The 25,045-nt window shown below is 40.7% G+C and overlaps 1 protein-coding gene across 1 annotated transcript; it reads right to left on the reverse strand.

Annotated features, from left to right (window-relative positions):
- Window positions 1–1,965: 1,965 nt before the first annotated feature.
- On the reverse strand, window positions 1,966–22,172 carry LOC117386647 (complement factor I-like). Its single transcript, XM_055229103.1, has 17 exons — window positions 21,986–22,172; window positions 19,533–19,654; window positions 19,236–19,389; window positions 17,292–17,355; window positions 16,879–17,044; window positions 14,457–14,650; window positions 14,053–14,154; window positions 11,653–11,763; window positions 10,250–10,285; window positions 10,033–10,053; window positions 8,978–9,120; window positions 7,353–7,456; window positions 7,170–7,274; window positions 6,069–6,244; window positions 4,659–4,760; window positions 3,781–3,929; window positions 1,966–2,095 (listed from the first exon to the last, which is right to left on the reverse strand). The coding sequence occupies exons 1-17, from the start codon at window positions 22,049–22,051 to the stop codon at window positions 2,027–2,029; spliced, it is 1,884 nt and encodes a 627-aa protein (XP_055085078.1). The 5' UTR covers window positions 22,052–22,172; the 3' UTR covers window positions 1,966–2,026.
- Window positions 22,173–25,045: the final 2,873 nt, after the last annotated feature.

Raw genomic sequence — 25,045 nt, forward strand, 5'->3', positions numbered from 1 at the left:
AGTTTAATGCCGCTGACACTGTGGAGCATTAGAAAAAGCACTCAAAAAAGTTACATGGTGCACCTTTAAGCAAGTTGCATCACACAGCACATTACGTAAGAGGCTGTGTCCTGGATTTAAGTGTAAATAAAAGCAGTTTTTCCACTGTTTCTACACCGGGGTTAAAGTTCAGCTGTGTATCGGCCGACATTTATAAACTCTGGAAACACTATTTTCAGTCACATGAGAAAAGTGAAAGAAAAAAATGAAAAACAAACTGTTATTGTCGCAGAAAAATCATTTACCTGATTTTATCCACGAGCAGGTCACATGATACAACAGGAAAATGATCAGCTCCCTCAGTTTTGTCTTTATTTTCTACAAACACGTCACAACAAACGTCATTGTCTGTTATTATAATTGTAAATATATAAGTTTTATTTTAGAGCACACATGTCAAACTCAGGCCCGGGGGTCAAATCTGGCCCGTGATGTCATCATATTTGGCCCCGTGAGATTATATAAAATGTGCATTAGAGCTGACCCACTGGTGTACAGCACGTGCACCACTAATACTACAAATCCCAGAATGCTTTGCTAGTGAAGTAGAGCACAGCCGAGGACAATGAGCAAATCAGAGCGTAGAAAAATGAGCTTGAATATGTTTTCTCTGTGCACTTTTTCTACTTTTAGGCAACGACTGTTAATAGTTAATAGTTAGTTTCCAGGTGGCAGTTTGAAATTATTTTTTATCTATTTATTTTTATTTAATTTTTTTTTTTTTTTTTTTTTTTTTTTTTTTGGCTTGTGGGGAAAAATAAACAATAAAAAAAATAAAATAAAAACTTTAAAAAGGCCACAGAGAGAGACATTATTTATTTTATTTATTTTAAGAAATTAATGCTAAAAATGTGTCTTTTATTTCAAATTTAATTCCTCATATGTTTTTAATATGAAGCTTGAGTTGTTCCAGATTTTGTGTTTAAGATCACGTCAGGTGCAGACAGTTTTTCAGTAAATCTTGAGTTTGTCCCTGTCTTTCTTTACCTTAAATCTGTATTTGTTTGGTTATGGATCTTTTTGACTGACCTTCGTAGTACTGTGTGTTGTTACGTGTGAGTGTGTCTCTTGTTTGTGCGTCCAGTGGTGTATTAGACTAAACCTTATATTAGACTATTGTTTTATTGCTTTTACACTAATTGTCTTCTGTTTTTAATGTCTTTTTTTGCACTGTAGCACTTTGAGATTTGTTGTTCAAATGTAAAGTGCGTTATAAATAAAATGTATTATTATTATTATTATTATTAAACCGGCGTGATTGTTTTGATGGTATAAATACACTGTATGTACTTTCATTTGTGAGCTTATTGAATCAATAAACTAGACTTTTTCATTCAAGATGTCTGCAGATCTGTGTAATCCCTCAGTAAAAGCAAAATATAAAATCCGTCAGAGGGTCAGATTGTCTTGTATCTGTCTGAAGGAGGCGCTAACGACGCTGAAACTGTAAACACCTCAGTTTCTGTTTGTAGGTCAACAGAGCGAACCTACAAACAGAAACTGATCTGTCCGTAACCCCCCGACCTTTAACTCTTTTGACCTTCAGTTACATCTGCGTTTATGCTAAATTAAGCTAAATTATGTGAAGATTCAGAAGCGATATGTGAAAGTAGTATCTCTGAATGCAGGTTGAGGACAGATTTCTTATGTTACAGTTTTTTTTTTAATAAATAAAATGATTTGATTGAACGTCTCTTTCAATGTTTTTAATTAAAGTAAGAAATTAAAGTCTTATTATTTCTGGTGTGTCCATGTAAAAACTGTATTTCATAAGGTTTGTGTGTGAATATTTAATAACCAAATAAATGCTCGACTGTAAAACTCTTCTTCACCAGCAGAGGGAGACGTGGGGTTGAATTCTGCTCCTTATTTATCCATTCAGTTATAACAGGAAATATCAAGACAATTCATGAACAAGTCACGGTAAATATTTCTGTCAGTGAAGTTTTATTTGGTCTCGTACAGTTTTACAAACATTTTAAAACGATCACGAGTTATATTGTGTGACGAGGGGCCATCCAGCTTGAAATCGGATCCACTCGAAGAAATCTGCCACCTGGAAACAAGAAGAAGAACGCAGTGATTTATATGACCGACTGGACGCAAGAATCTGCATTTTAATTTTAATTTTAATATAAATATCAGCCGCTCCTCGTCTGTGTGAAAGTGAAACTAAACACTAAATCCACTTTTTCTGCGTGCGGCGCTTTAACGGCATCATCTGCAGCTCAAACTATGTAAATCTGCAGCTGTGGGGTCAAAAAACGCCTAAATCTAAGCGCGTCCTGGCTCCAGTGACCCCTGCAATGTCCGGTAGTTGGTGACATTACACAGAACTGCCCTGATTACAGCCCGATTGCTCTTTTTCTTTAGTCGTCCAGGTTCTGCCCAGTTTAGCAGCTATGTTTAAATTTGTGGTTGTAGATCGTTTGTCCCACTTTAGATATTAAATATGTATTAGACCCAAAAGGAAATTGAAATGACAGATTTGATTTAGAACATCGGGATTTCTGTCTTCAAGTGAGAGATTATTATCGAAAAGTGATCAGACCGGACGTCCCGAGTGAATTAAATACAATCACTGTGATACTAGAACAAGAGTGTACAGATTATATCCAAATGGTGTAAAGGTTTAGGGGTCAACGGGAAAAATACATCGTTAAATATTAGGGATAAATTAACCTCCTGAGACCCGAGCTCCTGCAGGACTTTATTTGCAAAAACTATTAAGAGCTTGAACACAGACATTTTGTGTAAAAAACTAAATGAGAAACAATTGTGCCTCTAGGAACAATGTGTCTCATTTGTGCTGCTGACAGGAGCAGGAAGACGTATGCCTTTAAATAAAAATAAAAATAAAATAAAATAAAATAAAATAAAATAAAATAAATAAATAATTAAAATACAATAAAAATAAAATACAAAATAATTAAATAAAATAAAATAAGAAAAATTTACTTAAAAATAAAATAAAAATAAATAAAAATAAAATGTAATAAAAAATAAATTACTTAAAATACAATAAAAAAAATAATACAAAAAAATAAATAAAAATAAAATAAATATTCTAAACTCTTAGAAATATTCAAAATTAAACATGTTCTTGTTGCTGTTCTTCAAAAAAATTTGCACTGTGGCCTAAACAACCCAAAATGTGTTGTCCACAGATGAGGACACCAGGTCTCAGGAGGTTAAATTAAAGATGAAATAAGTGATGATTACTTGTTATAAAATGTGTCCAAAGCAGAAAACCTCAACTAGTTCAACAAATTGGAGAATCTTCTGCTTCATCACACCAAAAAATAAAAATAAAAAGCATCACTATCTATGGATCTGTGGGAGTATAATTTGGGTTATGCAAGAAAGAGTCACAATTTTGGGAAACTATGGGCAAAGAAATGGAGAAAATATTTGGTACACGCTACAAAAAAACATGCAAAACGATGTATTTTGGGCAAACCACTTAAAAAAAGGACTATTATTTAATCAAGATATTACTGGCAGCATCAAAAAAGCCGTTACACGCAAATGGGAAAAGAAAGACGCCCCCTACGCTCGGCAACTGGAAGCACATCGTGGAAGAAATTCGAGTTATGGAGAGACTTAAGGTTACAAAAAGAAAAATATCACAAACACTGGGTTATATTGTTATGTTTTTGGGTTGTTTTTTTTTAAAACAATCCCAAGCAGAAACTTATAAATAGCAGTTTGTTTTCGTCTCTGAATGATTCTGACTCTTACCTGCGTGTAGACTCCAGGGAAGCCTGGCTCTCCGCACTTGTCTCCCCAGCTCACGATGCCCCACAGGTAAGACACGCCCAGCTCGTCCTCGCACACCAGGGGTCCCCCGCTGTCCCCCTGACACGAGTCCACAGAGCCGTCCAGATCACCTGTGACACAGCCAGCTTTAAACCATCCGTCCTTTAACCACGTGACAGCTGTTCCTCTTCTTATTTACACATTTGAAGTTGTTTTTGGAGCGATTCCTGCAGGTTTGAGTCTTCTTTAGACTCCTCCCCCGCCACCGGGACACGCCCACCGCTCTGTATTTACTCCGTGCTCCGGTTTTATTTTCTTGCTCAGTGAAACGCGAAGGATTCAGCAGCGTCGCGTAGTCATTTTGGCACCAACGAAAAAATTAATCCGTGATCTGCAGCTGTCCATCGGAGTTCGTGACGACGTTTACGGCGACGTCAGCTCCTATTGGACGCTGCAGTTTTCTAACGTCAGCGGACATTTTTATTTTACCAAGTTGTTTTAAGTAAATATTGTGATATAAAGTGTGCAAATTAAAACATAATGATCCACGGGAAGATCTTCTGCGCAGTTTTTAAGTTCATAAAACTTTGCCAACATCTGAACATTTCTGAGACCAAATTTATTTCACTGCAAAACTGATTTCATCCACTGGGGGCAGTCTAAGCACAGAGAATGACACTTGAAACTCTCGTCTGCAGTGCGTTTTTCTCTTGCTCTGGAGCTCGTGATCATAGGAGTAACAACGATCGACTTTGCCTTTCAACTCAACGGTCGCTTTACCACGTGACTGTTTCCTTAGATACAACAGAAAGATTTCATGAAGTCCATTTTCTTTCCCGGTGTCGATGCTCCGTACTCACCCGCGCACATCATTCCTGCTTTGAAGCGATCTTCATAATACCGCTCACACTCAGCGATCAGGGAGACTTTGGCCCACAGCAGGACCTTGGCCGCTTTACCCTCTGGAAAAATACACATATTTAGATACATGCAGACCCCTCCATATAAGTACAGGTCAGATCTGTAGAGAGGCGACCCCACGACCAATAAGAATACATGTCCTTCAAGATATTTTAAAAGAACTGTGGAACATTCCAGGCTTGAGATATTCTGTGGCATTCAGGTTTGACAACAGCAAACACACAACATAATTAACTGAGATTGTAAAGGTATATTATTATTATTATTATTTATTTTTTTATTTTTTTATTTTGAAAGCACTGGACCTGCATATGCCGAACCTATAATTCAGTATCCAATGATTTATTTAACTTAACGCAGCCACAAAAGGTCAGGAGGCAGTGTACTCTTTTTGTTTGTTTCATGTGTGGATAAATTAACTAGGATATATTGTTATGGTAGGGCATCAGGTGTAAATATGTTAATTGAATGCATCTAGTTTGGCTGAAGATGTGTGTGTACATGATTTTTATTTGAAAGACCTGGACCTGCATATCACGTCGACCATTAAATTCATTATTAGCCAGTTTTAGCTAAATTATTACAACATTAGATAAATTTTATTATTTATACAGGAAGTGCCCCATAAAAGTAACAGACTTTAAAATACAGAACAATACAAAAGAAAAAGCAAAAAACAACTACTTAGGTCGATTTAAAACATTAAAAACAAGAGCAGGTGCGATTATAAAGGGTCCACCCACCTGTCTCTATGGAGAGGTTATTGCTACGGCTTGAATATTCCAGACTATGGCATTAAACGTAGCTGTCTTTGAGGAGAGATGCTGGTGGTGACAGTTCAGGGGAATATTACAGGTTAGATCTGTGGAGAGGTGACCCTGCTTACAGGAAGAATGTTTTTCAAGGTATTTTTGAGCGATAAAAAAGTGTATTTCACTGCAAGGCAAAATATATATGTTTAATGCTTTTCCTTGGAACATTCCAGGCAAAGCAATAACCAGACTCACCTCTAGAAACTGTTTATAGTAGAGTAGACTTTCAATATATTTTCATACAAGTCAGAGGATCTAAAATATGGAACAGCCTTTAGCGTTTTGGCTTCTGAATAGATTTAACTTTTCCATTCAGCATTTCCTGTTTTGTGTAACTCTTTTTGTATTGATGTAGTTTATCGTCTCACATAAGCTACAAATATTAATTTTGTACAGTTTTATTAGAGCCTTGTGCATTTTATATGGAGGTTACCACATTTTAAGTTTTTGGTAACTATGCTTCACAATCCGTGGTAAAGTAAAGTATCTTATTCTGTATTTTTTATCACCTCCCATCACTACTTGTCTGAGTTTTACCTGCGGTGCGCCCCCAGCCCGAGATGCTGCAGGTGTGGTTGGGCTGGAACAGGTGAGGGGTCCAGGGCACGCACACGGGACGGACCGCGGGGTTGTCACGGAAACACTTTTTCTCGTTCGGGAGCTTCATCAGCTCCACCAGGGCGATGTCGTTCTCGTAGGTTTTAGCGTTGTAGCTAAAGACGGGCAGAAATATTGAAAACATTACTGATTCCACTAAAATATTGTTAACATGTATATAATTACATCATGTATATGCACCTGGTATTCGACCGATACCAGTCCAATGCAAAGTGCCAGTATTTGAACGCGTCAATGTGCTGCCAAAAAGTTTATAATTTGATAGTCCAGAGCAACCAATGGCTGATAAAGTCCGCTAATATTTTTGGACCAATGTGTAGACACTATTTTGATAATTTAATTTAAATTTACTACAAACTCATTCACAGCCTTGTCCTAGAGAGCAATTTAGTCACGTTTTGTGCAACTATCTCATCCCGTTAAAGTGCTCAAATAAAGGTTTGTATTCTTTAGGTCGGCCAAAACAAAATATCGGTATGTGCTGGAGATTTAAGGCCAATAGACGAATCTCTAAAAACTGCAAATATCAGGTCGATACATGGGTCCATCTCTACGGCAAACTTGGTTGCATTTATTCTAAATTGCCACTGCGACATTGTAGATGAATGTTTCTGCCTCATTGTAATGTTGCAGGGGGCAGTGGAGATTGATTTTAAAGTTTGTTCTGAAACCTGCACAACGGCTAAATGGGGCATCGCTAACAGCATGAAGCAGACCCGGAGCCAGTTCATTAAAAAAAGCTTAGAATGCATTAAACATTCATTAATCTTATAGTCGCTTTTCCAGACGCTCAAAGTGGCTTTACAGTTTTGTGCATTATTCATTAAATCCATATTTGACAGTGGTAAACTACTATTGTATCTCCCATCTACTCGTACTGACCAGGACCGGGTCTGCTAAGCTTTTGAGATGAGATCAGGGTTTGACATGGACGACTGTAAACAAACGTCATCGTGTCTTTAAGGTAGAGCATTAGAAGTAAAAAATAAAAAATGAAACATGATAATTGAACGTATTTACTTTGGGTGGATGTGGATGTTTTGGACCGGGACATTGTCAGTTGTGACTTGCGCTCGGTTCTTCTTCCACAAAGAAAACTTCACCCTAAAAGCAGAGGGCTGGTTCCTGTAAGAAATAAAAAATAAATAAAATAAACAGTAAACGTTGTTAATTCACAGTGGGTAAATACGTTGATGTTTTGACCTGACACAGTGAGCGGCCGTGAGGACCCAGCAGCCCCCGATGTACGCTCCTCCACAGTGAATTTGGTCAAGGTCCACTAGCGCCACCTGCCACTGGATCTGGTGCTGCATGACACAGTTAAAAGACATTTATGGTGTTGTAAGTGATATGAAATGTTGCATGTCCATGAATTTGTCTCATTTGTTGTGTTAACGTATAAAATTCGAGTAGATTCATGTATAATTCAGAAATATTACTGTAGATCAACATAAAATAATTTGATTTTACACTTTTACACTCTGAGAATAAAGTTGAAACATTTTGACATTAACCTTTAAAATCAGTCGTCACGTTGTCGGCGACTGTTTGAACACATCCAAATTAATTTTATTGGACTAGCCCCGTGCAAATGTAAGAAGTATTGTTTGGCTTTAGTCGATGTTTTGGTCACGACGCGTTGAGGCTTCCAGTCACGCTGTGGTTAAAGGGGCGCATTGCTGAAAAGATATCAAGGAACTCATTTTGTGGTAAAAAATAGTTGAGGAAGCAGGTGAATTTTTAAGAACTGATCTCTGCAAGCATAAATATTATCACCCTGAGTCTGCAGACATGGTGGAAAAGGAAAATGGCACCCAAAAACGAAAACTTTTGATCTGTGAAAACACTGGACTCTCCCAGGTTAAAGTCCTCCCTCTTGTTCTCATGAGTCCATTTGAAATCCTTTTGGCTAAACGTCCAAACTTCGGTCCGGACCCACCTCCAAGAGAACGTCCTCATAGCTCCTTGTGCGATCACAATGTTTTGGTTTTACTGTAAAGAACTTAACCCTCTTGTGTCTTCTGCAGAACGCCGCTGAGACTGTCCTCCACGACGTCAAAGTTAGAGACTCGATTCTGGTCAAGGAGACAAGGCGCAAGCATTTTCTCTTGTGGCGCTGGGTGGATCCGTTCAAGTCCTATCACTAGGAAAGCGGCACAGCGAGGCACCTGGACTCACGCATCCCGCTGTCGAGTTGTCCCTGGTCCACTCGAGGAACCATCATGTGATCCTGTTGAGGGCTGCAACACCGATCCCAAGAAACAAGTTTATCCTTTAAAAGGCGAGCGAAATAAGGTTCCACATCCATCGTAGGTTCGTATTCAAGCATTTAACTCAAAGAAGCTCCAGTCTTTTGCACTCTTAAGAGACGTTCCCGGCATGTCCCACTTGGAAGACGTCCCGAGGAACACCTAAGGCCACGCTGGAGGGACTATGTCTCTCAGTTGGTCTGGTAACACCTCGAGATCGCCCTGAAACAGCTGGAGGAAGTGTTTGTGAACAGGAAACGTCTGGACTTCTCTACTCTGACCGCTGCCTCCGAGACCCGGCGGCGATAAAGCAGAAGAAAATGGATGGATATGGAATGGAAATAATTTAATTTGAACTTGATCTACTATATTTGCAAGAAAGTAATTAGACTGATAAGACCAAAGAGCACAGGTGAACAAAGTCGAGGTGAGGGGAAAAAATAAAATTCTCTTTCAGATGTTGGCTTTAAATCTAACGTAGCATAATATATATTTTTAGAGTCAACTTTAGATGTTTTTTTAGTGGTTTTGCAGCTGACAAGACCTGTGTTCATCGACTCGTCCGCCTCCATCACTCACTGGTCTGGCCGGCGCCCCTCCGACCACTCTCTTTACACGGCCGCCACTTGCTCTGTCCTCCACCTCCTCGTCATCCACAATGTCCATGTTTGGAACGCCACATTTCACCGAAGACTCCAAGTTCAGTCTGCCCAACCTGATCTCTAAAAAAGACAAAAGATACAGTACCTGCTTAATGAAGGCGTTAAGGTGAGGAGTGTGGATGTTAAGTACGGAGTTACTCACTATCCTTAAAAAAAAACTAAACTATTTGTTCATTATGAATTAAGACGTTCAGGCTAAGATGTAGTTATTATAAAGTGTTACGGAAAAAATGTTGTAAAATGAATTATTTTTCATTCAAATATCTTGGGCCTTTTTTTGTTTTCAATACGTGTCCGGGGAGCCATTTTGATATATATTTTTTTGTCAATCGTTATGGCAACAGTCCCATTTGGTAGTGGAGTAGAAAGTACAGATACTGCTCTCAAATGTACTGAAGTAAAAGTAAAAAATACCCACTGTAAAATGCACTTAAAGTACAGATCTCTAAATATTCTACTTAAGCACAGTACTTTACTACTTGTACTTTGTCAGCTGGCAGTGCTGCACAAAGTCTATTAAGAAACAACAAACTGTGGCATCTACTTCGAAATATCTTGAAATATTTGAGTGAAAATTACTTTTATTTCACAAAATGTAAAGTTTTGTTGTTGTTTTTCTTCCATTTTCTTTCCTATTTTAAGATTCTCAGCCCTTTGAATTTCACGTTTTGTTTTTTTTTTGCAATTTTTTTATTTTTTTTTTGCAATTTTTTTTATTTATTTATTAATTTTTTTTTAAATCAGGGACTATTTAAAATTACAAACCACCATTGACTCAGAAAAAACATAAAAAGTAAAAAGGGAATATGAAAAAAAATACAGCATTTTTCAATTAAAAATAAGGCAGTTCCACACTTTTTTTTTTTTTTTTACCCATGGACACAAAAAAGTTAGTATTGTCGTCTTAGGGTAGACCATTCTCTCCAGTTCAGCTTTACATGCATGTCTATCGGAAAATAATACGCAACTTACCATTTCTGGGAGTGGTGAAATCTGCAGGAAAAAAACAGAAAGACAAATCACAATTTGTATTATTTTATACACATTTAGTACATATTTTCTAATGTCAAACACGAAATGATCTTCTTAACATTTCAAAACACTGTTTTTTGTGGTGAACAATGTCAATGTTTTTTGTTTTTCTTATTATGAACATTTAGATAAAGGATTTAGATAAATTCGTACATACTTCGGTCGTCCATCATGGAGTCAGTTTCATTTCGCTCTGTGGAGAATAAACAGTCTCAATTATAACTGGACTATATTTACTCATTTATGAAGATCAAAAGCAAATCATTCAGATTTTGGGACTTTCTATTTAACAAATGTTTGTATTAATTATTTAAGATAATTTATTTCATTTTTGAGTGCGTAGATTAAACTTTTTTTTGCTACAACGACAAGACATAACACACTTTAAGAAAAATAAATAATATTGATTCAGTCTTGTACATAGTCTGTTTATATAAATGAAAAAAATTAAAAAACAGGAGGTGATCATGGGTGAACTTCCTGCTCCATCGACTCTCTGTAACTGACAGACTCGTCATTTTGGTCTTAAATGTTCGTATTAACCCTCTACATGATCCTGGGTCCATCTTTTCTTTTTTTTTTTGTTTTGCTATTTTGAGTTGTTGTTTTTTTTAGTTGAGTTGTTTATTTTGAGTTTTGTTTTTTTCGGGGTTTTTTTTTTTTTTTTTGTTATCTTGAGTTTATTCATTATTATTTTTTGAGTTATTTTGAGGTTGTTTTGTTTAGTTATTTTGAGTTTCTGTTGTTTTTTATGTTAAATTTATTTATTTTATGATTTGTTATATTGACGGGTTTTTTTTTGTGATTTTGAGTTTATTTATTAATTAAATTTTTAAATTTATTTTCAGTTTTGTTTTGTTCTGTTTTTTTCTGTACCTGCTGCTCTCAGACTCGTCATTTTGGTTGTAAATGTTCGTATTAACCCTCTACATGATCCTGGGTTCATCTTTTTTTCTTTTTTTTTTTTTTTTTTTGCTATTTTGATTTGTTGTTTTTTTTTGTTGAGTTGTTGATTTTTATTTTTTTTGTTATCTTGATTTTATTAATTATTATTATTTTGTTTATTTTCTTCATTTTTTGAGTTATTTTGAGGGTTTTTTTTAGTTATTTTGAGGTTTTTTGTTTTTTATTTTAAATTTATTTATTTTATGATTTGTTATATTGAGGGTTTTTTGTGATTTTGAGTTTATTTATTTATTTATTTTTTAGCTATTTTAAAGTTTTGTCTTTTTTGTGTTTTTTTTTGTTATTTTCAGTTGTTTGTTTTTTTGTTGTTTTTTTTTTCTGTACCTGCTGCTGTCAGACTCGTCATTTTGGTCTTAAATGTTCGTATAAACCCTCTCTACATAATCCTCGGGTTTTTATTTACGCTATTGTATCCGTAACTCAAAATATGAACATTAATAACAGACAAATCCGGCGCCTTCTTTCCGCGAGGTCACTCCTGTTAGCGTTAGCAACAGGTTTGATTGACAGCGTTGCTAAGGAAGGAGCCTCGTTGAGTCCACTTCATTACACAATCTATGGTCCTGTATAAAAACAATAATATTATAATCTCACTTAGTTTTTCCACTTCGTCTCCTCCGTCCAGACAGTCTCTCACTCCGTCGCCGACCGCAGATCTGGGAATGCACACGCCCGAGTTACACCTGAACGCATCTCCTCTGCACTCTGAAACAAGACCGAAAACTGAATAAACCAACAATAAATCCATCAATATTTAACGCTACCATCTATAAGTTTATTAGACGTTTTCACCCGTAGATGGCAGATGCGAAACCAAAGCTGGCGCACTTTCAGACAGCGGTAACATAGACGCCATCTACTGGTGTGACGTGAGAATGCAGCACGGCGTACGTTGCTTTTAACCTGGTATTAACAGATTTCCCTCATCATTACCTCACTCAGAGTTGTGTTTGGTTTGATTCGTGTAGTAATCGACAGCTCGCTCTACAACTCGATCCCCAAACCCAAAGCAAACAAGGACAAAGAGAACAATAACCAAAACCGTGACAGGTCGAATAGGGTCGTTAAGGCTGAAACTGGAAACTGGAACTGAAGAATGGGCTTGGATGAGCAGCCAAACGTCTCCGCTCCTACAACTTTTAGTCCAGTTGACAGATTTAAACTTCGTCTTTTGTCATGTCTAGTGATAAAGTTTATAATTGTATCAGTTTTTCTCCAGTAAAATCACATAAATGAAATGTGTCATATCAGTTCTCGAGTTTTGAACAGGAAGTCCATGGACCTGTATGTGTTTTTATTCTGTATTGATGATAGAGACACTTCAGTTTACACCTGTGTCCTCTGAGCACAATCACATTCATTTATACTCTGCCTGGACAAAAAAAAAGTCACCACCTGGATTTAACTAAACACATAGGTCTGAGTCTCCTGCAGTTGGTCCAGTCGAGGTTCAGCAGAATGAGGTCAGCAGAATAAACTGAATGACCAGGTTATTACAGCAGTGGAGTTTTTCTTCCCTGACGACACGGGCAGATTCAGAGATGATAATGTCAGGATTCAACGGACTCAAAGTGTGAAAGAGAGAGACAGGGAGGGAGGGAGAAGAAGAGAGAGAGACAGGGAGAGAGGGAGAAGAAGAGAGAGAGACAGGGAGAGAGGGAGAAGAAGAGAGAGAGACAGGGAGGGAGGGAGAAGAAGAGAGGGACAGGGAGAGAGGGAGAAGAAGAGAGAGACAGGGAGAGAGGGAGAAGAAGAGAGAGACAGGGAGAGAGGGAGAAGAAGAGAGAGAGACAGAGAGAGAGGGAGAAGAAGAGAGAGACAGGGAGAGAGGGAGAAGAAGAGAGAGACAGGGAGAGAGGGAGAAGAAGAGAGAGACAGGGAGAGAGGGAGAAGAAGAGAGAGACAGGGAGAGAGGGAGAAGAAGAGAGAGACAGGGAGAGAGGGAGAAGAAGAGAGAGACAGGGAGAGAGGGAGAAGAAGAGAGAGACAGGGAGAGAGGGAGAAGAAGAGAGAGAGACAGAGAGAGAGGGAGAAGAAGAGAGAGACAGGGAGGCTGAGAGGGAGAGACAAAGAGAAGCAGAGAGAGAGACAGAGAGAGGGGGAGAAGAAAAGAGAGAAAGGGAGGCTGAGAGGGAGAAGAAGAGAGAGAAAGAGAAGCAGAGAGAGAGACAGAAAGAGGGGGAGAAAAAAAGAGAGAAAGGGAGGCTGAGAGGGAGAAGAAGAGAGAGAGATGGAGAGAGAGGGAGAAGAAGAGAGACAAAGGGAGGCTGAGAGGGAGAGGGGAGAGACAAAGAGAAGCAGAGAGAGAGACAGAAAGAGAGGAAGAAAGGGAGGGAGAGAGATGCACAGGGAGAGAAAGCAGGAGAGGGAGGGAGAGAGAAATGGAAGCAGAGAGGGAGAGAGAGGGCGGCAGAGCGAGAAAGAGAAACAAAGAGAGAGAAGCAGAAAGACAGAGGAAGAGACAGAGGGAGAGAGAGAAAGAGGGGGGGAGGGAGATAGAGAACGAGAAGCAGAGAGGGAGAAACAGAAAGAGAGAGACAGAGAGAGAGATGCATAGAAAGAGAGAGGAAGAGCGAGAAGGAGAAGCAGAGAGAGAGACAGAGACGTCATTTTCACACATGGATCGTCCACAGAGTCCAGACCTTAACCCCAGTGAGAATCTTTGTTCTGGAGAAGCTGCAGCGTCAGACTCGACCAACATCAATGAAACAGGAGAAACATTAAAGCAACTGGACGGAAATAAATCTGTGACGTTGGAGAAGAGAAATTGAAACAACGACACAGAGAACGATCAAAGCTAAAGGCGGAACAACCAAATATTAGCGTGTTTGACCTTTTTTTTTTTTTATCCAGGCAGAGTTTTTTCATACATTGGCAAAACTGGTAAAGTGTCTTGCCGGTCGGACGGTCACTTTCTGTCCCTTTGATTAGAACTAACTCCACTGAGCACAGAGCCAATTAAACCAAACTCAAATCATTAATAAAAACATGTACTTCTGCAGCACATCTCGTCGCTTTGGTCCCCGCAGTCGTTGACGCCGTCGCACGCCTGCTCCCGGAAAATACACTTGGAGTTTGCGCAATCGAAGTCGCAGCCTGGAACACAAAAAAACACGCGGGATAAGATAAGAACCATCGCAGTACAGTGTGCGAACAAACGAGCCACAGGAGGCGTTGGGTGGTCTGAAAGTTCAAGAAAAAATGTCTCCCGTGCGTGTTTGAGTAATCTAGTGATCTCTCCTGGGCCCTGATCAAACCCTCTGAACGGTCAGCTGTAAGATTCTGTCCAAATCTCCATAAATAAACAAACACTTGACATGAAACTGCACACAACAACGTGACAAACCTGATGTTTTTTGGCAACTAAAGCATTTTCAAAACAATAAAAATCCGTTTACCTTTGACGGGGCCTGAGTAGCAGTTTGCCTTCGCTACTTTTTGTTCCATGTCCGTGTTTTTGAGGAGGGCACATTCTCCCAGATTATTCTCCAAACCCTCACACTGAACATGGACACAGCTCTGTGGGACAGACGTCTCCCGGGACCTTCTCCTCGGGACGGGGGGACGGGCTTTATCAGCTCTCTGTGCACCTCTGCAAAAAAAATAAATGAACGAGTTAAAGATGCACGATGTAACTTTTCTAGAAGAGCCGCTTGTTTGTCTCTGTTTGCTGTAACTGTTGCTTTGCTGAAATATTTAAAGTGTAGATCCTGCCAAAAAAGTTTAAAGATTGTCTGAAAAGTCAAGAAAAATAATAAAATAGATGTAAAATAATATATATTTTCAGGAACTTGTGATCAATATGAGCGTTTACGGTGCAGTTTTAATGAAAGGGGGAAAACTGTTGGCTACTACTACTACTACTACTACTACTACTACTACTACTACTACTACTACTACTACTACTGCTACTGCTGCTGCTGCTGCTGCTACTACTACTACTACTACTACTACTACTGCTACTGCTACTGCTACTGCTACTGCTACTACTACTACTACTACTGCTGCTACTACTACTACTACTACTACTACTACTACTGCTACTGCTGCTGCTGCTGCTGCTACTACTACTACTACTACTACTACTACTACTACTACTGCTACTGCTACTGCTACTACTGCTACTACTACTACTACTACTACTGCTACTGCTACTACTGCTACTACTACTACTACTACTACTGCTACTGCTACTACTGCTACTACTACTACTACTACTACTACTGCTACTGCTACTGCTACTGCTACTGCTACTACTACTACTACTACTGCTGCTACTACTGCTACTACTACTGCTACTGCTACTGCTACTGCTACTGCTACTACTGCTACAACTACTGCTACTGCTACTGCTACTGCTACTACTGCTACTACTACTACTACTACTACTGCTACTGCTACTACTGCTACTACTACTACTACTACTACTGCTACTGCTACTGCTACTGCTACTGCTACTGCTACTACTACTACTACTTACTACTGCGTACTACTGCTACTACTACTGCCTACTGCTACTGCTACCCTACTACTGCTACTGCTACTGCTACTGCTACTACTACTACTACTACTGCTGCTACTACTGCTACTACTACTGCTACTGCTACTGCTACTGCTACTGCTACTGCTACTACTACTACTACTACTGCTGCTACTACTGCTGCTACTACTGCTGCTACTACTGCTACTACTACTGCTACTGCTACTGCTACTGCTGCTGCTGCTGCTGCTGCTGCTACTGCTGCTGCTGCTGCTGCTGCTGCTGCTGCTGCTGCTGCTGCTGCTGCTGCTGCTGCTGCTGCTGCTGCTACTGCTACTGCTACTGCTACTGCTGCTACTGCTGCTGCTGCTGCTGCTGCTGCTGCTGCTGCTGCTGCTGCTGCTGCTGCTGCTGCTGCTGCTGCTGCTGCTGCTGCTGCTGCTGCTGCTGCTGCTGCTGCTGCTGCTGCTGCTGCTGCTGCTGCTGCTGCTGCTGCTGCTGCTGCTGCTACTGCTACTGCTACTGCTGCTGCTGCTGCTGCTGCTGCTGCTGCTGCTGCTACTGCTACTGCTACTGCTACTGCTGCTGCTGCTACTGCTACTGCTGCTGCTGCTGCTGCTGCTGCTGCTGCTGCTGCTACTGCTACTGCTACTGCTACTGCTACTGCTACTGCTACTACTGCTACTGCTACTGCTACTGCTACTACTGCTACTGCTACTGCTACTGCTACTGCTACTGCTACTACTACTACTACTGCATTGGCTGCACTGCCCAATACCAGACGTCACTTCTTGGGTTTCTGCTTCTGCTGTCTGGTGTAATATTCATTTTTGTTTTGCATTGTTAATTACCATGGCAGCAGTGCTAAAGTTTCATTACATCCATGAACAGAGATTTAATTACATCATAGTCTCTAAATTGCATCATAGATTCATAAGTTCATCCACACATTTGATTAAATAATGCACGATGTTGAACACAGAGAAACCGTGAAACAGAGAGACAAGGAAAATGTCTGAACTTTTTTTCTAAAATAGTGAACACATTTATTTCACTTTTTCTTTCTCGTGCTCTTTCCGTACAGCGTTGGGCTTTAACTGACCAGTCTGTCTCTGTGTCGTCTGTTCACACTTCCTCGTCTCACTGTCTCTGGTGTCTTAAATATGTCTCTTGTGTTAGTGAATAGTGTTCGTTTAGATTTATAAGACATTAAATTAAGCTTCGTTGGTGACTCTTTGCGCCCAACGATCTAGTCTACGCAACTAAAGGTTCATTAGTGGATCGTTTCTGTTTGTTTCTTGGGGTTAGTTTCAGTTCTTAGCCATGTCCAGTTTCCTCACAGTAGATGTCCTCGTTCTCTGCAGTAAACATTTGCAGCCGCCATGTTCCAGGAAGACCCACAGATGAACTTCCTGTCTGCGGTCTCAGGGTTCAGGGGGTTTGGGACGTCCAGAGTGATCACATGTGTCCGTGCGTCTTCAGTGCTGTTGTAGATCTGATGCTCCGCTTTGGACACAAACAACATTTATATCAAAAAATATGTTAAAATATCTCGATTCAGTCTGATTCATGATTGGCTACAGCCGCTTGGGTTTAGGAAGCGGCGATTCAGATCAGAGAGTGGCGTTTTAGGTTTAAGCCAACGGGATTTCAGCTTTGAAACTGGCAACAACAAGGATAAAACATTAAATCCATAACATAAAACTTTGTCCATTCTTACACATCTACTGTATAAAGAGACGTTCAAACTCACGTAAACAGGTTTCTGCAAAATGCGACACTATCGGGCTGCGGTTTCGACAAGTGGAAGCCATTGCCTAAAAGAGCACCAAGAAAATCGATTAGGGAAAGAGCTGCTCGGGACCTCAGTCGGCTGTGCGTCTCCATCCCGAAGCCACTCCTCTGAAGATAGCGAGGCACAGATCTTTGCCAAAGAGAAGAAATGTTTGAGAGAGGAGTTAAAGAAGCAGTTTTTGTGTGGAAAGACAATCCTTTTTGGACAGGAATGGGGGCCTTAGACGTCATCTATGTTCTATTTATAACTCCATCCTCAGACCCAAATCATCAGCTGATCTCCAAACGTATTTAAACTTCTATCTCGATGTACTAATGCTACTGTTAATAACACGTGATATCGGTCAAATACAGACACATAAAATACAGAGTTGATGCTCGGAGTCAAGGACGCGGTGAGTTCCTGTGGACCTGCCGCTGTGTGGGAGCTCACGGAGATAAAAACGCTCCGCCGCCCAGAAGAGGATCCTCCTTCACAAACGTGCACTCAGTGAACTCTAAACATCCAGGACTCTCAAACCTCCTGTAGAGTCCACTGCTTCACTGTTCACTTTACCTGTGCGAAACTCATTAAACCCTTCTGACTTTACGTTTCGGACGATCTGTGATGCAAGCAACAGAAACAAACACACACCCCACACACACACACACACACACACTGCCCCTGGAGGTGGTGGTCTTTTCTTTCACCTGTGGCTAAATACACTGTGACGAGTACAGAGGCAACTGCGCAGACAGACCCGGACTCACCTGCGCAGACAGACCCGGGCTCACCTGCGCAGACAGACCCGGGCTCACCTGCGCAGACAGACCCGGGCTCACCTGCGCAGACTGAAGCCTGAGGAGACGAGGCTCCTTCTGGAGACTGATATTAACCTCCTGAGACCTGACGTCCTCATATGTGGACAAGACGTTTTTGGCTTGTCTAGGCCACAGTGCAAATTATTAGATGAAGAATAACAGCAACAAGAACAACAACAATGTAAATGTATTATATATATTCATATTTTTAACAGTGTAGAATGTTTAGAATATTTTATTTTATTTTATTTTTTTTGTTTTTCTTCCTGCTCTTGTCTCTTCACATGAGACACTTTGTTCCAAGAGGCACAATTGTTGTTTCTCATTTTGTTTTTACTCAGGACAAATGTTGCTGTTTTCAGGGTCTTAATAAATAGTTTTTGCAAATCATTATTCAAATGTTTTATCAAAATGAGTCAAATGTCACATATGAGGACATTTGATTTACATAATTTTTTCTCAGAAACTACATAATGTAAAAAGATAATTATTTGTATTTAGACTCAACAGGTCCCAATCAGAACAAATAACAAAGAGAAATGAATAAAGCGACGCAAGAGCTGGAGTCTCAGGAGGTTAAGTCAGTCCACATTACCTCGTCAGACGAACGTGTCAAACATCAGCTCTGCAGCCTCCATTCATACAAATATCCCACTGTGTTTGTTTTGTTTTTTCCCCAAATCAGTGGACGGTGTAGGTCGGCCCGAGGTTGACCACATTCACGCCGCACTCATCCTGCTGCTACTGAACCTACACCTCCTGGTTGAAGTGCTTTTAGAGCGGCGGTCTGTGGTCAGCGCTCTTTTATGTAGAGTCGACCTCAGTGTAGTTCAACAGACTGAGCCAACGAGTAGAAACTGTAAATTAATAGGTGTGTTTGGCCGATAGTTAGACATTTTACTGAACGGTCAGACGTCCTGAAAATGGCACCACTTACAGGAAATAGACACCAGCTACATCACGTTATGAGTATTTGAGTCATTTTGATGTAACGATGATCTTTTTTCCTCACTATATCGGCCAAATATAGATTTTCGGACAGCAAAGATGATCTAAAAAAATAAGTAATCGTCGGTGCAAACCTGAATCGTGCGGGACTTACGTGGCAGTACGATCTGTAGACTCGTTTATTCCGTCCACAAACGCTCGTGACGTTTTTACTGGGGCAGAGGTACGGAGGTTTACAGTGACACGCCCCGTCCACGCAGCGCTCCCAGGGACGACAGAACACCAGAGCGCACGACTTATGGGTGTGGCTACGGGACGAGAGAGCGGCAGAGTGGTTAGCCTGTGTCCTCTTCTCAGTAAAAAGGTGGAGGTCGTGTATTTTACAGTGTGACAGGAACAGTACAGAAACGATTTTTACTTGAGGACAGCGTTAGATTTGAACGAGTCTTACCTCTGATTTAAACATTCCCTTGAGCCCACGTACCCATCGTCTTGCACTGGGACGTATCGGATCGGATTAAACATCAGCGTTTGTCTTATTTGTGTGATCTTAGACGACTCCGGGGGGCTCGCCTAAAAGAAACAACATCCACGATTAATACCATTACTTACCACAATTTACAATAATCAATAAACACAGGTGCACAGGTGTAACATTTCCGGCGGCTGGCTCTGTTGAAAAGTTGTTGCTTTGCCTGGAATTTTCCACAGTATGGCATTAAACGTATCTGTCACCGTGAAGCCAAGTTATAGGTCAAGTCTGTGGAGAATGGTTTTGTACGTGCCATATTTTCCGGACTATAAATCGCACTTTTTTTTCATAGTTTGGCCGGGGGTGCGACTTATACTCGACGGTAAACTTGTTTTTTTCTGATTTATTTATCTGATTAACTGTTAATATCTTACGTTAACAAACCAGACACGTGTTCAGTTTGTTGTCTTTGTGTTACGTCAGCGTTTTGTTCTCTGTTTTATTGTGACTATTATAATTAACTTTAAAGATAAAATGTCTGTTCTTAGTCTCAGGTTTTGTAAAATAAACTTCCCTCAAAAAATGTGACTTATATATATTTTTTCTTAATTATTATGCATTTTTTGCTGATGCGACTTATACTCCAGAGCGACGTATAGTCCGGAAAATATGGAACTTGAAATGTGATAAACGCAGGATGAGTCTAAACCATCATCTAAGCCCCATGTGTCAAACTCAAGGCCCAGGGGCCAAATCTGGCCCGCCATGTCATTTTATGTGGCCCGCGACAGGATAAACTTAAATGTATGACTGTCTTAAAATTTCAGTTTCACAGGAGATACACAGACACAGACATTTATTTTTTTAATATCTTTGCAAATTTGTGATGAACCATTTTGCTGATGTGGCGCTCGGTGAACTTGAGTTTGACGCCCCTGCTCTAAACCAACAAAAGACCAATCTTAAAGCAGTACTAAAACATACAAGAAATGTAAAAAAAAAATAAAATGATGACGTCTAAAATGGAAGAGTTCAGAAAATTACCAATGGAACATCTAGGGTTGGCAAAAGCAGATACCGATCGGTAGCAAAAGACGAAGTTTAAATCTGTCAACTGGGCAAATCGTTGTAGAACTGAGGACGTTTCGCTGCTGCTTCTTCAGTTCTGGTCAGATTTCTGCTGGACACTGGGAGGAGCTAACTACACTGAAACTGTAAACGGCTATTGTCTCCAGTTTCAGCTTTAATGACCCTATTCAACCTTTAATGGCCCTACTATTGTTCTCCTACTGTTAAAGGTTGAATAGCGTCATTGAGGTGTAGTTAGCTCCTCCCTTCAGACAGATATAAGGCAGTGTCCAGGAGTAATCTGACCAGAACAAGCTGCGAAACGTCTTCACTCCTACAACTTTTTGTCTTTTTGTCTTTTTGCGATGGATCAGACCTGGATGACTGAGGGATTACACAGACATACCGTCATGATGCGTGTATTCTGTTCGTGTTTTGTCTCCCTGTGTGCTCTTCCCTGTCTCCTGCGCTGCTCCAGCTCCCGCACTCCCGGCTCCGCTCCCGCCTGGCTTCCCCGACCTGGTATGGTGCTGTTTCACCTTGTCTCCTGCTCACTACGCCCCTGGACCTCACCCTGCATCCTGCTCCTTTCCCTGGCTCTGGTCCACTGGCCTTTGCCTCTGTGGCCCACGTTCCCAGATCCCGGCTCCTCCTCTGCACCTCGCTCCGGCGCCGTACCACGCGCTCCGCTCCTTGATCCTGCCCTGGACTCTGGCTCCTGTTCCCCGCTGGATTAATTATTGTGTTTGAACTGAATTTCACCGTTTTGTAAATAAACACTGTAAATCTGCACGTCTTTGATCCTCCCAACCCCACCGGTTACAACACATACTAATCGATACCGAAACTAGTATCGAAAACCAGGCACTCATTTGATTAGATGGCGATATTAAAAAAAAAAAAAAAAAAGTCACATTCACAGGACGTAGTATCGAGTATCAGGTCTATTTCTTTTAGGTCAGGGGTGTCCAAACTACGGCCCTGGGGCCAAATGCGACCCTCAGACCATTTTTATTGGCCGTCAGACCTTCAGCTGATGTGGCCCAATTGATCATACAGACGTTTTCTCAGCAATGTAAGAATTTCTAGTGCTATAACCTCAATAATATCACATTTTATCTTGAAACAGACTTAAAATTAACATTCCGAGCTTTATTAAAACGTGGCGTACGGTGGTGGCGTCAAAACTATGTCAAATGTACAACACTCCTCTTCGAATATGTTTCAAGATGCAGCCCTCAGTAAAAAAAAAACAACTAAGAAATCCAGACCAAACTAAATCTAATCTGGACTCAAAATTAAAGATCTAAAACTTAAGAACGTCTAAATAAGTTGAAAAGACTCACCAGAATAAGTTTCCTTACCGATAAAGTCTGAAGCACCAGCAGCACCAGCAGAAACAAACCTCCTCGTCTCATCATGACCCACATGTTTCAGCTCCACATCTACAAAAAAAATTACAAAAAAAAGAACAAAATTATAATCCAATTTTGACTGTAGCGCACAAATAGTTCCTTTTAGCGTCAACGGATTGAGAGATATTGAAGCTCTGGGGTCGTGACGTCACCGATCAATCGATACCGTGTCCTCGTTGATTTGATGGGAGGAGTTTTACGGTTAAACGCTCCAACTCGGACTAAACAAACACGAACGAACGGGGGCGAAAGGAACAAAGTGCATGTGGTACAGATTTTGCCTGGAATTAAATGAATGGAGACAAACGTGTGGCATAGTTTTTTAGAAATATAATCTCTTGTTGTGAAACGTTCTTAAGTTTAAACCGGTCTTTAAAAACATGTGAGGTCTTTATCAGCGGCTGTGGCCTCGTTTAAACCGTGGGTTGCGGATCCGCTTCAGTAAATACAAGCAATTTTTCAACTGTTTCTACACCGGGGTCAAAGTTCAACCTCGTATCAATAGGCAAATGTTAGCTAGTCCATCAGTTTGATCATTATTATCTGCAAACCTCACGCGAGCGGTGTTGGGGATGTCATTAGCGTAATTAAAACTGACTGTATAAAGATCTTTACGAGTTTTACGGAGCTCAACAGTCATTTTAGAGTCCGCTCTGGTGCAAAAAATACATTTTCCAGTCATTTTTCCCATAGACTTTGTGGAAAAATTTAAATATTTAGAGCAGAGGCGTCAAACTCAATTTCACCGAGGGCCACATCAGCAAAATGGTTAGTCTCAAATTGGCAAAGATATAAAAAGTATGTCTGTATAACTGCGTAACTCCGGATAAACTGACATACATTTAAATTTACCTTGTCGCGGCCGCATAAAGTGACATGGCGGGCTGCATTTTGCCCCCGGGCCTTGAGTTTGACATGTGCGTTGTGGAAGCTAACTATGTGGTGACTAATATTCATAACACTTTAGATTTAAAACAAAGATTCATTAACATGTTTAAATAAGTTTCTAAAGCTTCAGAAATGGATTTAAAATAAGATTATAGGTGTTGTGGTCATTACTTAACACAGAGCTGACTAGTACAGCTCCGAACGACAGTCAAATCTGCGTCTATCCGTCTGTCTGATGCTCTTCTGTCATCGTCAGAGATCTTTCCCTCAAAAGCCTGAAGGTGAGACGCTCGTGCTGAGTGACAGGATGGAGCGTGTGGTCAAATGTGGACAGTCCGTCGCTATCGTTGCGGTTCACCCTTCGCGATCTCACTGTTTTGCAGATTTTTCCAGTGGATTCTTTGTGGGTTTTTTTGCTTTTTTCTCACTCTTTTTTACAGTGTATGAGCGTGCATCGTGTTCTGCGTCCTGATTGGCTGTTGGACTGTAGACCGTTGTCCGTCAGTCTCCTTCTTTCAGACAATTACATAAACGTTGGATCGCAGTGTGACTCTGAAGTGCTGTACGTTTGCGATTTGTTTTCTCCCCCGACAAAACCCACGATGTCGATGAAACGTTCTGCACCGACAAAGACGCCTACGAAGGTTTGAACTTTGAGAGAGTTTAAACGAGAGAGAAATGTGAGAAAATGTTAACGCCTGTGTGAGAAAAGTGTGTAAAGTGTGTGGTGAGGGGTTTTACAGACAAAAACAGAGAGAATAATGTAAAAAATAAAGCTGATACTTCACGGATTTCGCCGATTGTGGGTTATTTTTAGAAAGTGACCCCCGCGATAAACGAGGGACCGCTGTAAATCGAAATTAGGCCGATTTTGTGTTGGTCCAGGGTTTCCTCCTGGTTTGGGGTTTCACTTATTCATGGGATTTGTGTGAATATTTATTTTTTACAACATGAAGGAGTTTGTTGTGTCTCACGGCTGGTTCTGACTTTTAGTTTGGACAAAGTTACGCTGGTACACGAGAGCAGTGCAGTGTCATGTGGTCAGTAAACTAAGCTATGGCTTCCACGAAGGACTCAGTCTATAAATCAGGACTAAACCTGGACTAAACCCGGACTAAAGCAGGACTAAACCTGGACTAAAGCAGGGTTATCCCCACACTAAGACTGGACCATGCACCATGATGTCGTACAGCTCCAAAACTCCATTTCTCACACTCATGATGTAAAAAATAGTAATATCCACAGAAATCCCATGAATGACACTGTGCAAAATGTCCACGTACGACTCTGTGACTGTCAGTGACGAGGCAGAGCAGCTGCCAGACAGTCCGAGCCAAAAATATCCACTAAACCCTCGCTCTCTGTGGCGCAGAACCCAGTGCTTGGTTCACTGGCCCTGGGAAGATGAGCTCCACGGGACAATGGAGCAGAGGGGGTCGTGGCAGGGCCGGTCCCGGAGGAGAACATGGACCAACACCAAATCAGCCTGATTTAGATTTACACTGTTCATCCCAAAGTCACATCCACTGTGGGCTGTGCAGTTCAAATAAATGTTAAAAATAAATGACACTATCACATAATTTTGTGAAATTGTCACGTAATTTCATTAAACAATGGAATCATAGAATCATGTTAAAATATTTTTATTTAAGCACAGACACACACTCACACACACAGACACACCCCCACAGACACACACACCCCCACAGACACACACCCCCACAAACACACACACACACCCCCACAGACACACACACACCCCCACAAACACACACACACACCGACACCCCCCCCCCACAGACACACACTCACACAGACACACACACCCCCCCCGACACACCCCCACTCACACACACACACACAGACACTCACCCCCCCCCCCCCCCCCCACACACACACACACTGAGAGACACTATAAAATCTGTCACAGTCACAGTTCTGACTTTATGTTTCAGACTTTGACGCTTACACCAGAAACAAACATTCACTTTCAAACCTTTAATCATTTCTTTTCTTTTCTTTTTGGCCCATATTACCTTAAACAGTACTTTTGACTGTATCTACTTTAACAAGCCCATATCAAATATTTCATGTGTCCCACTGAGGATGTGAGCGTGAATA

Source organism: Periophthalmus magnuspinnatus, chromosome 18, assembly GCF_009829125.3.
Source record: "Periophthalmus magnuspinnatus isolate fPerMag1 chromosome 18, fPerMag1.2.pri, whole genome shotgun sequence".
Lineage (NCBI taxonomy): Eukaryota > Metazoa > Chordata > Actinopteri > Gobiiformes > Gobiidae > Periophthalmus > Periophthalmus magnuspinnatus.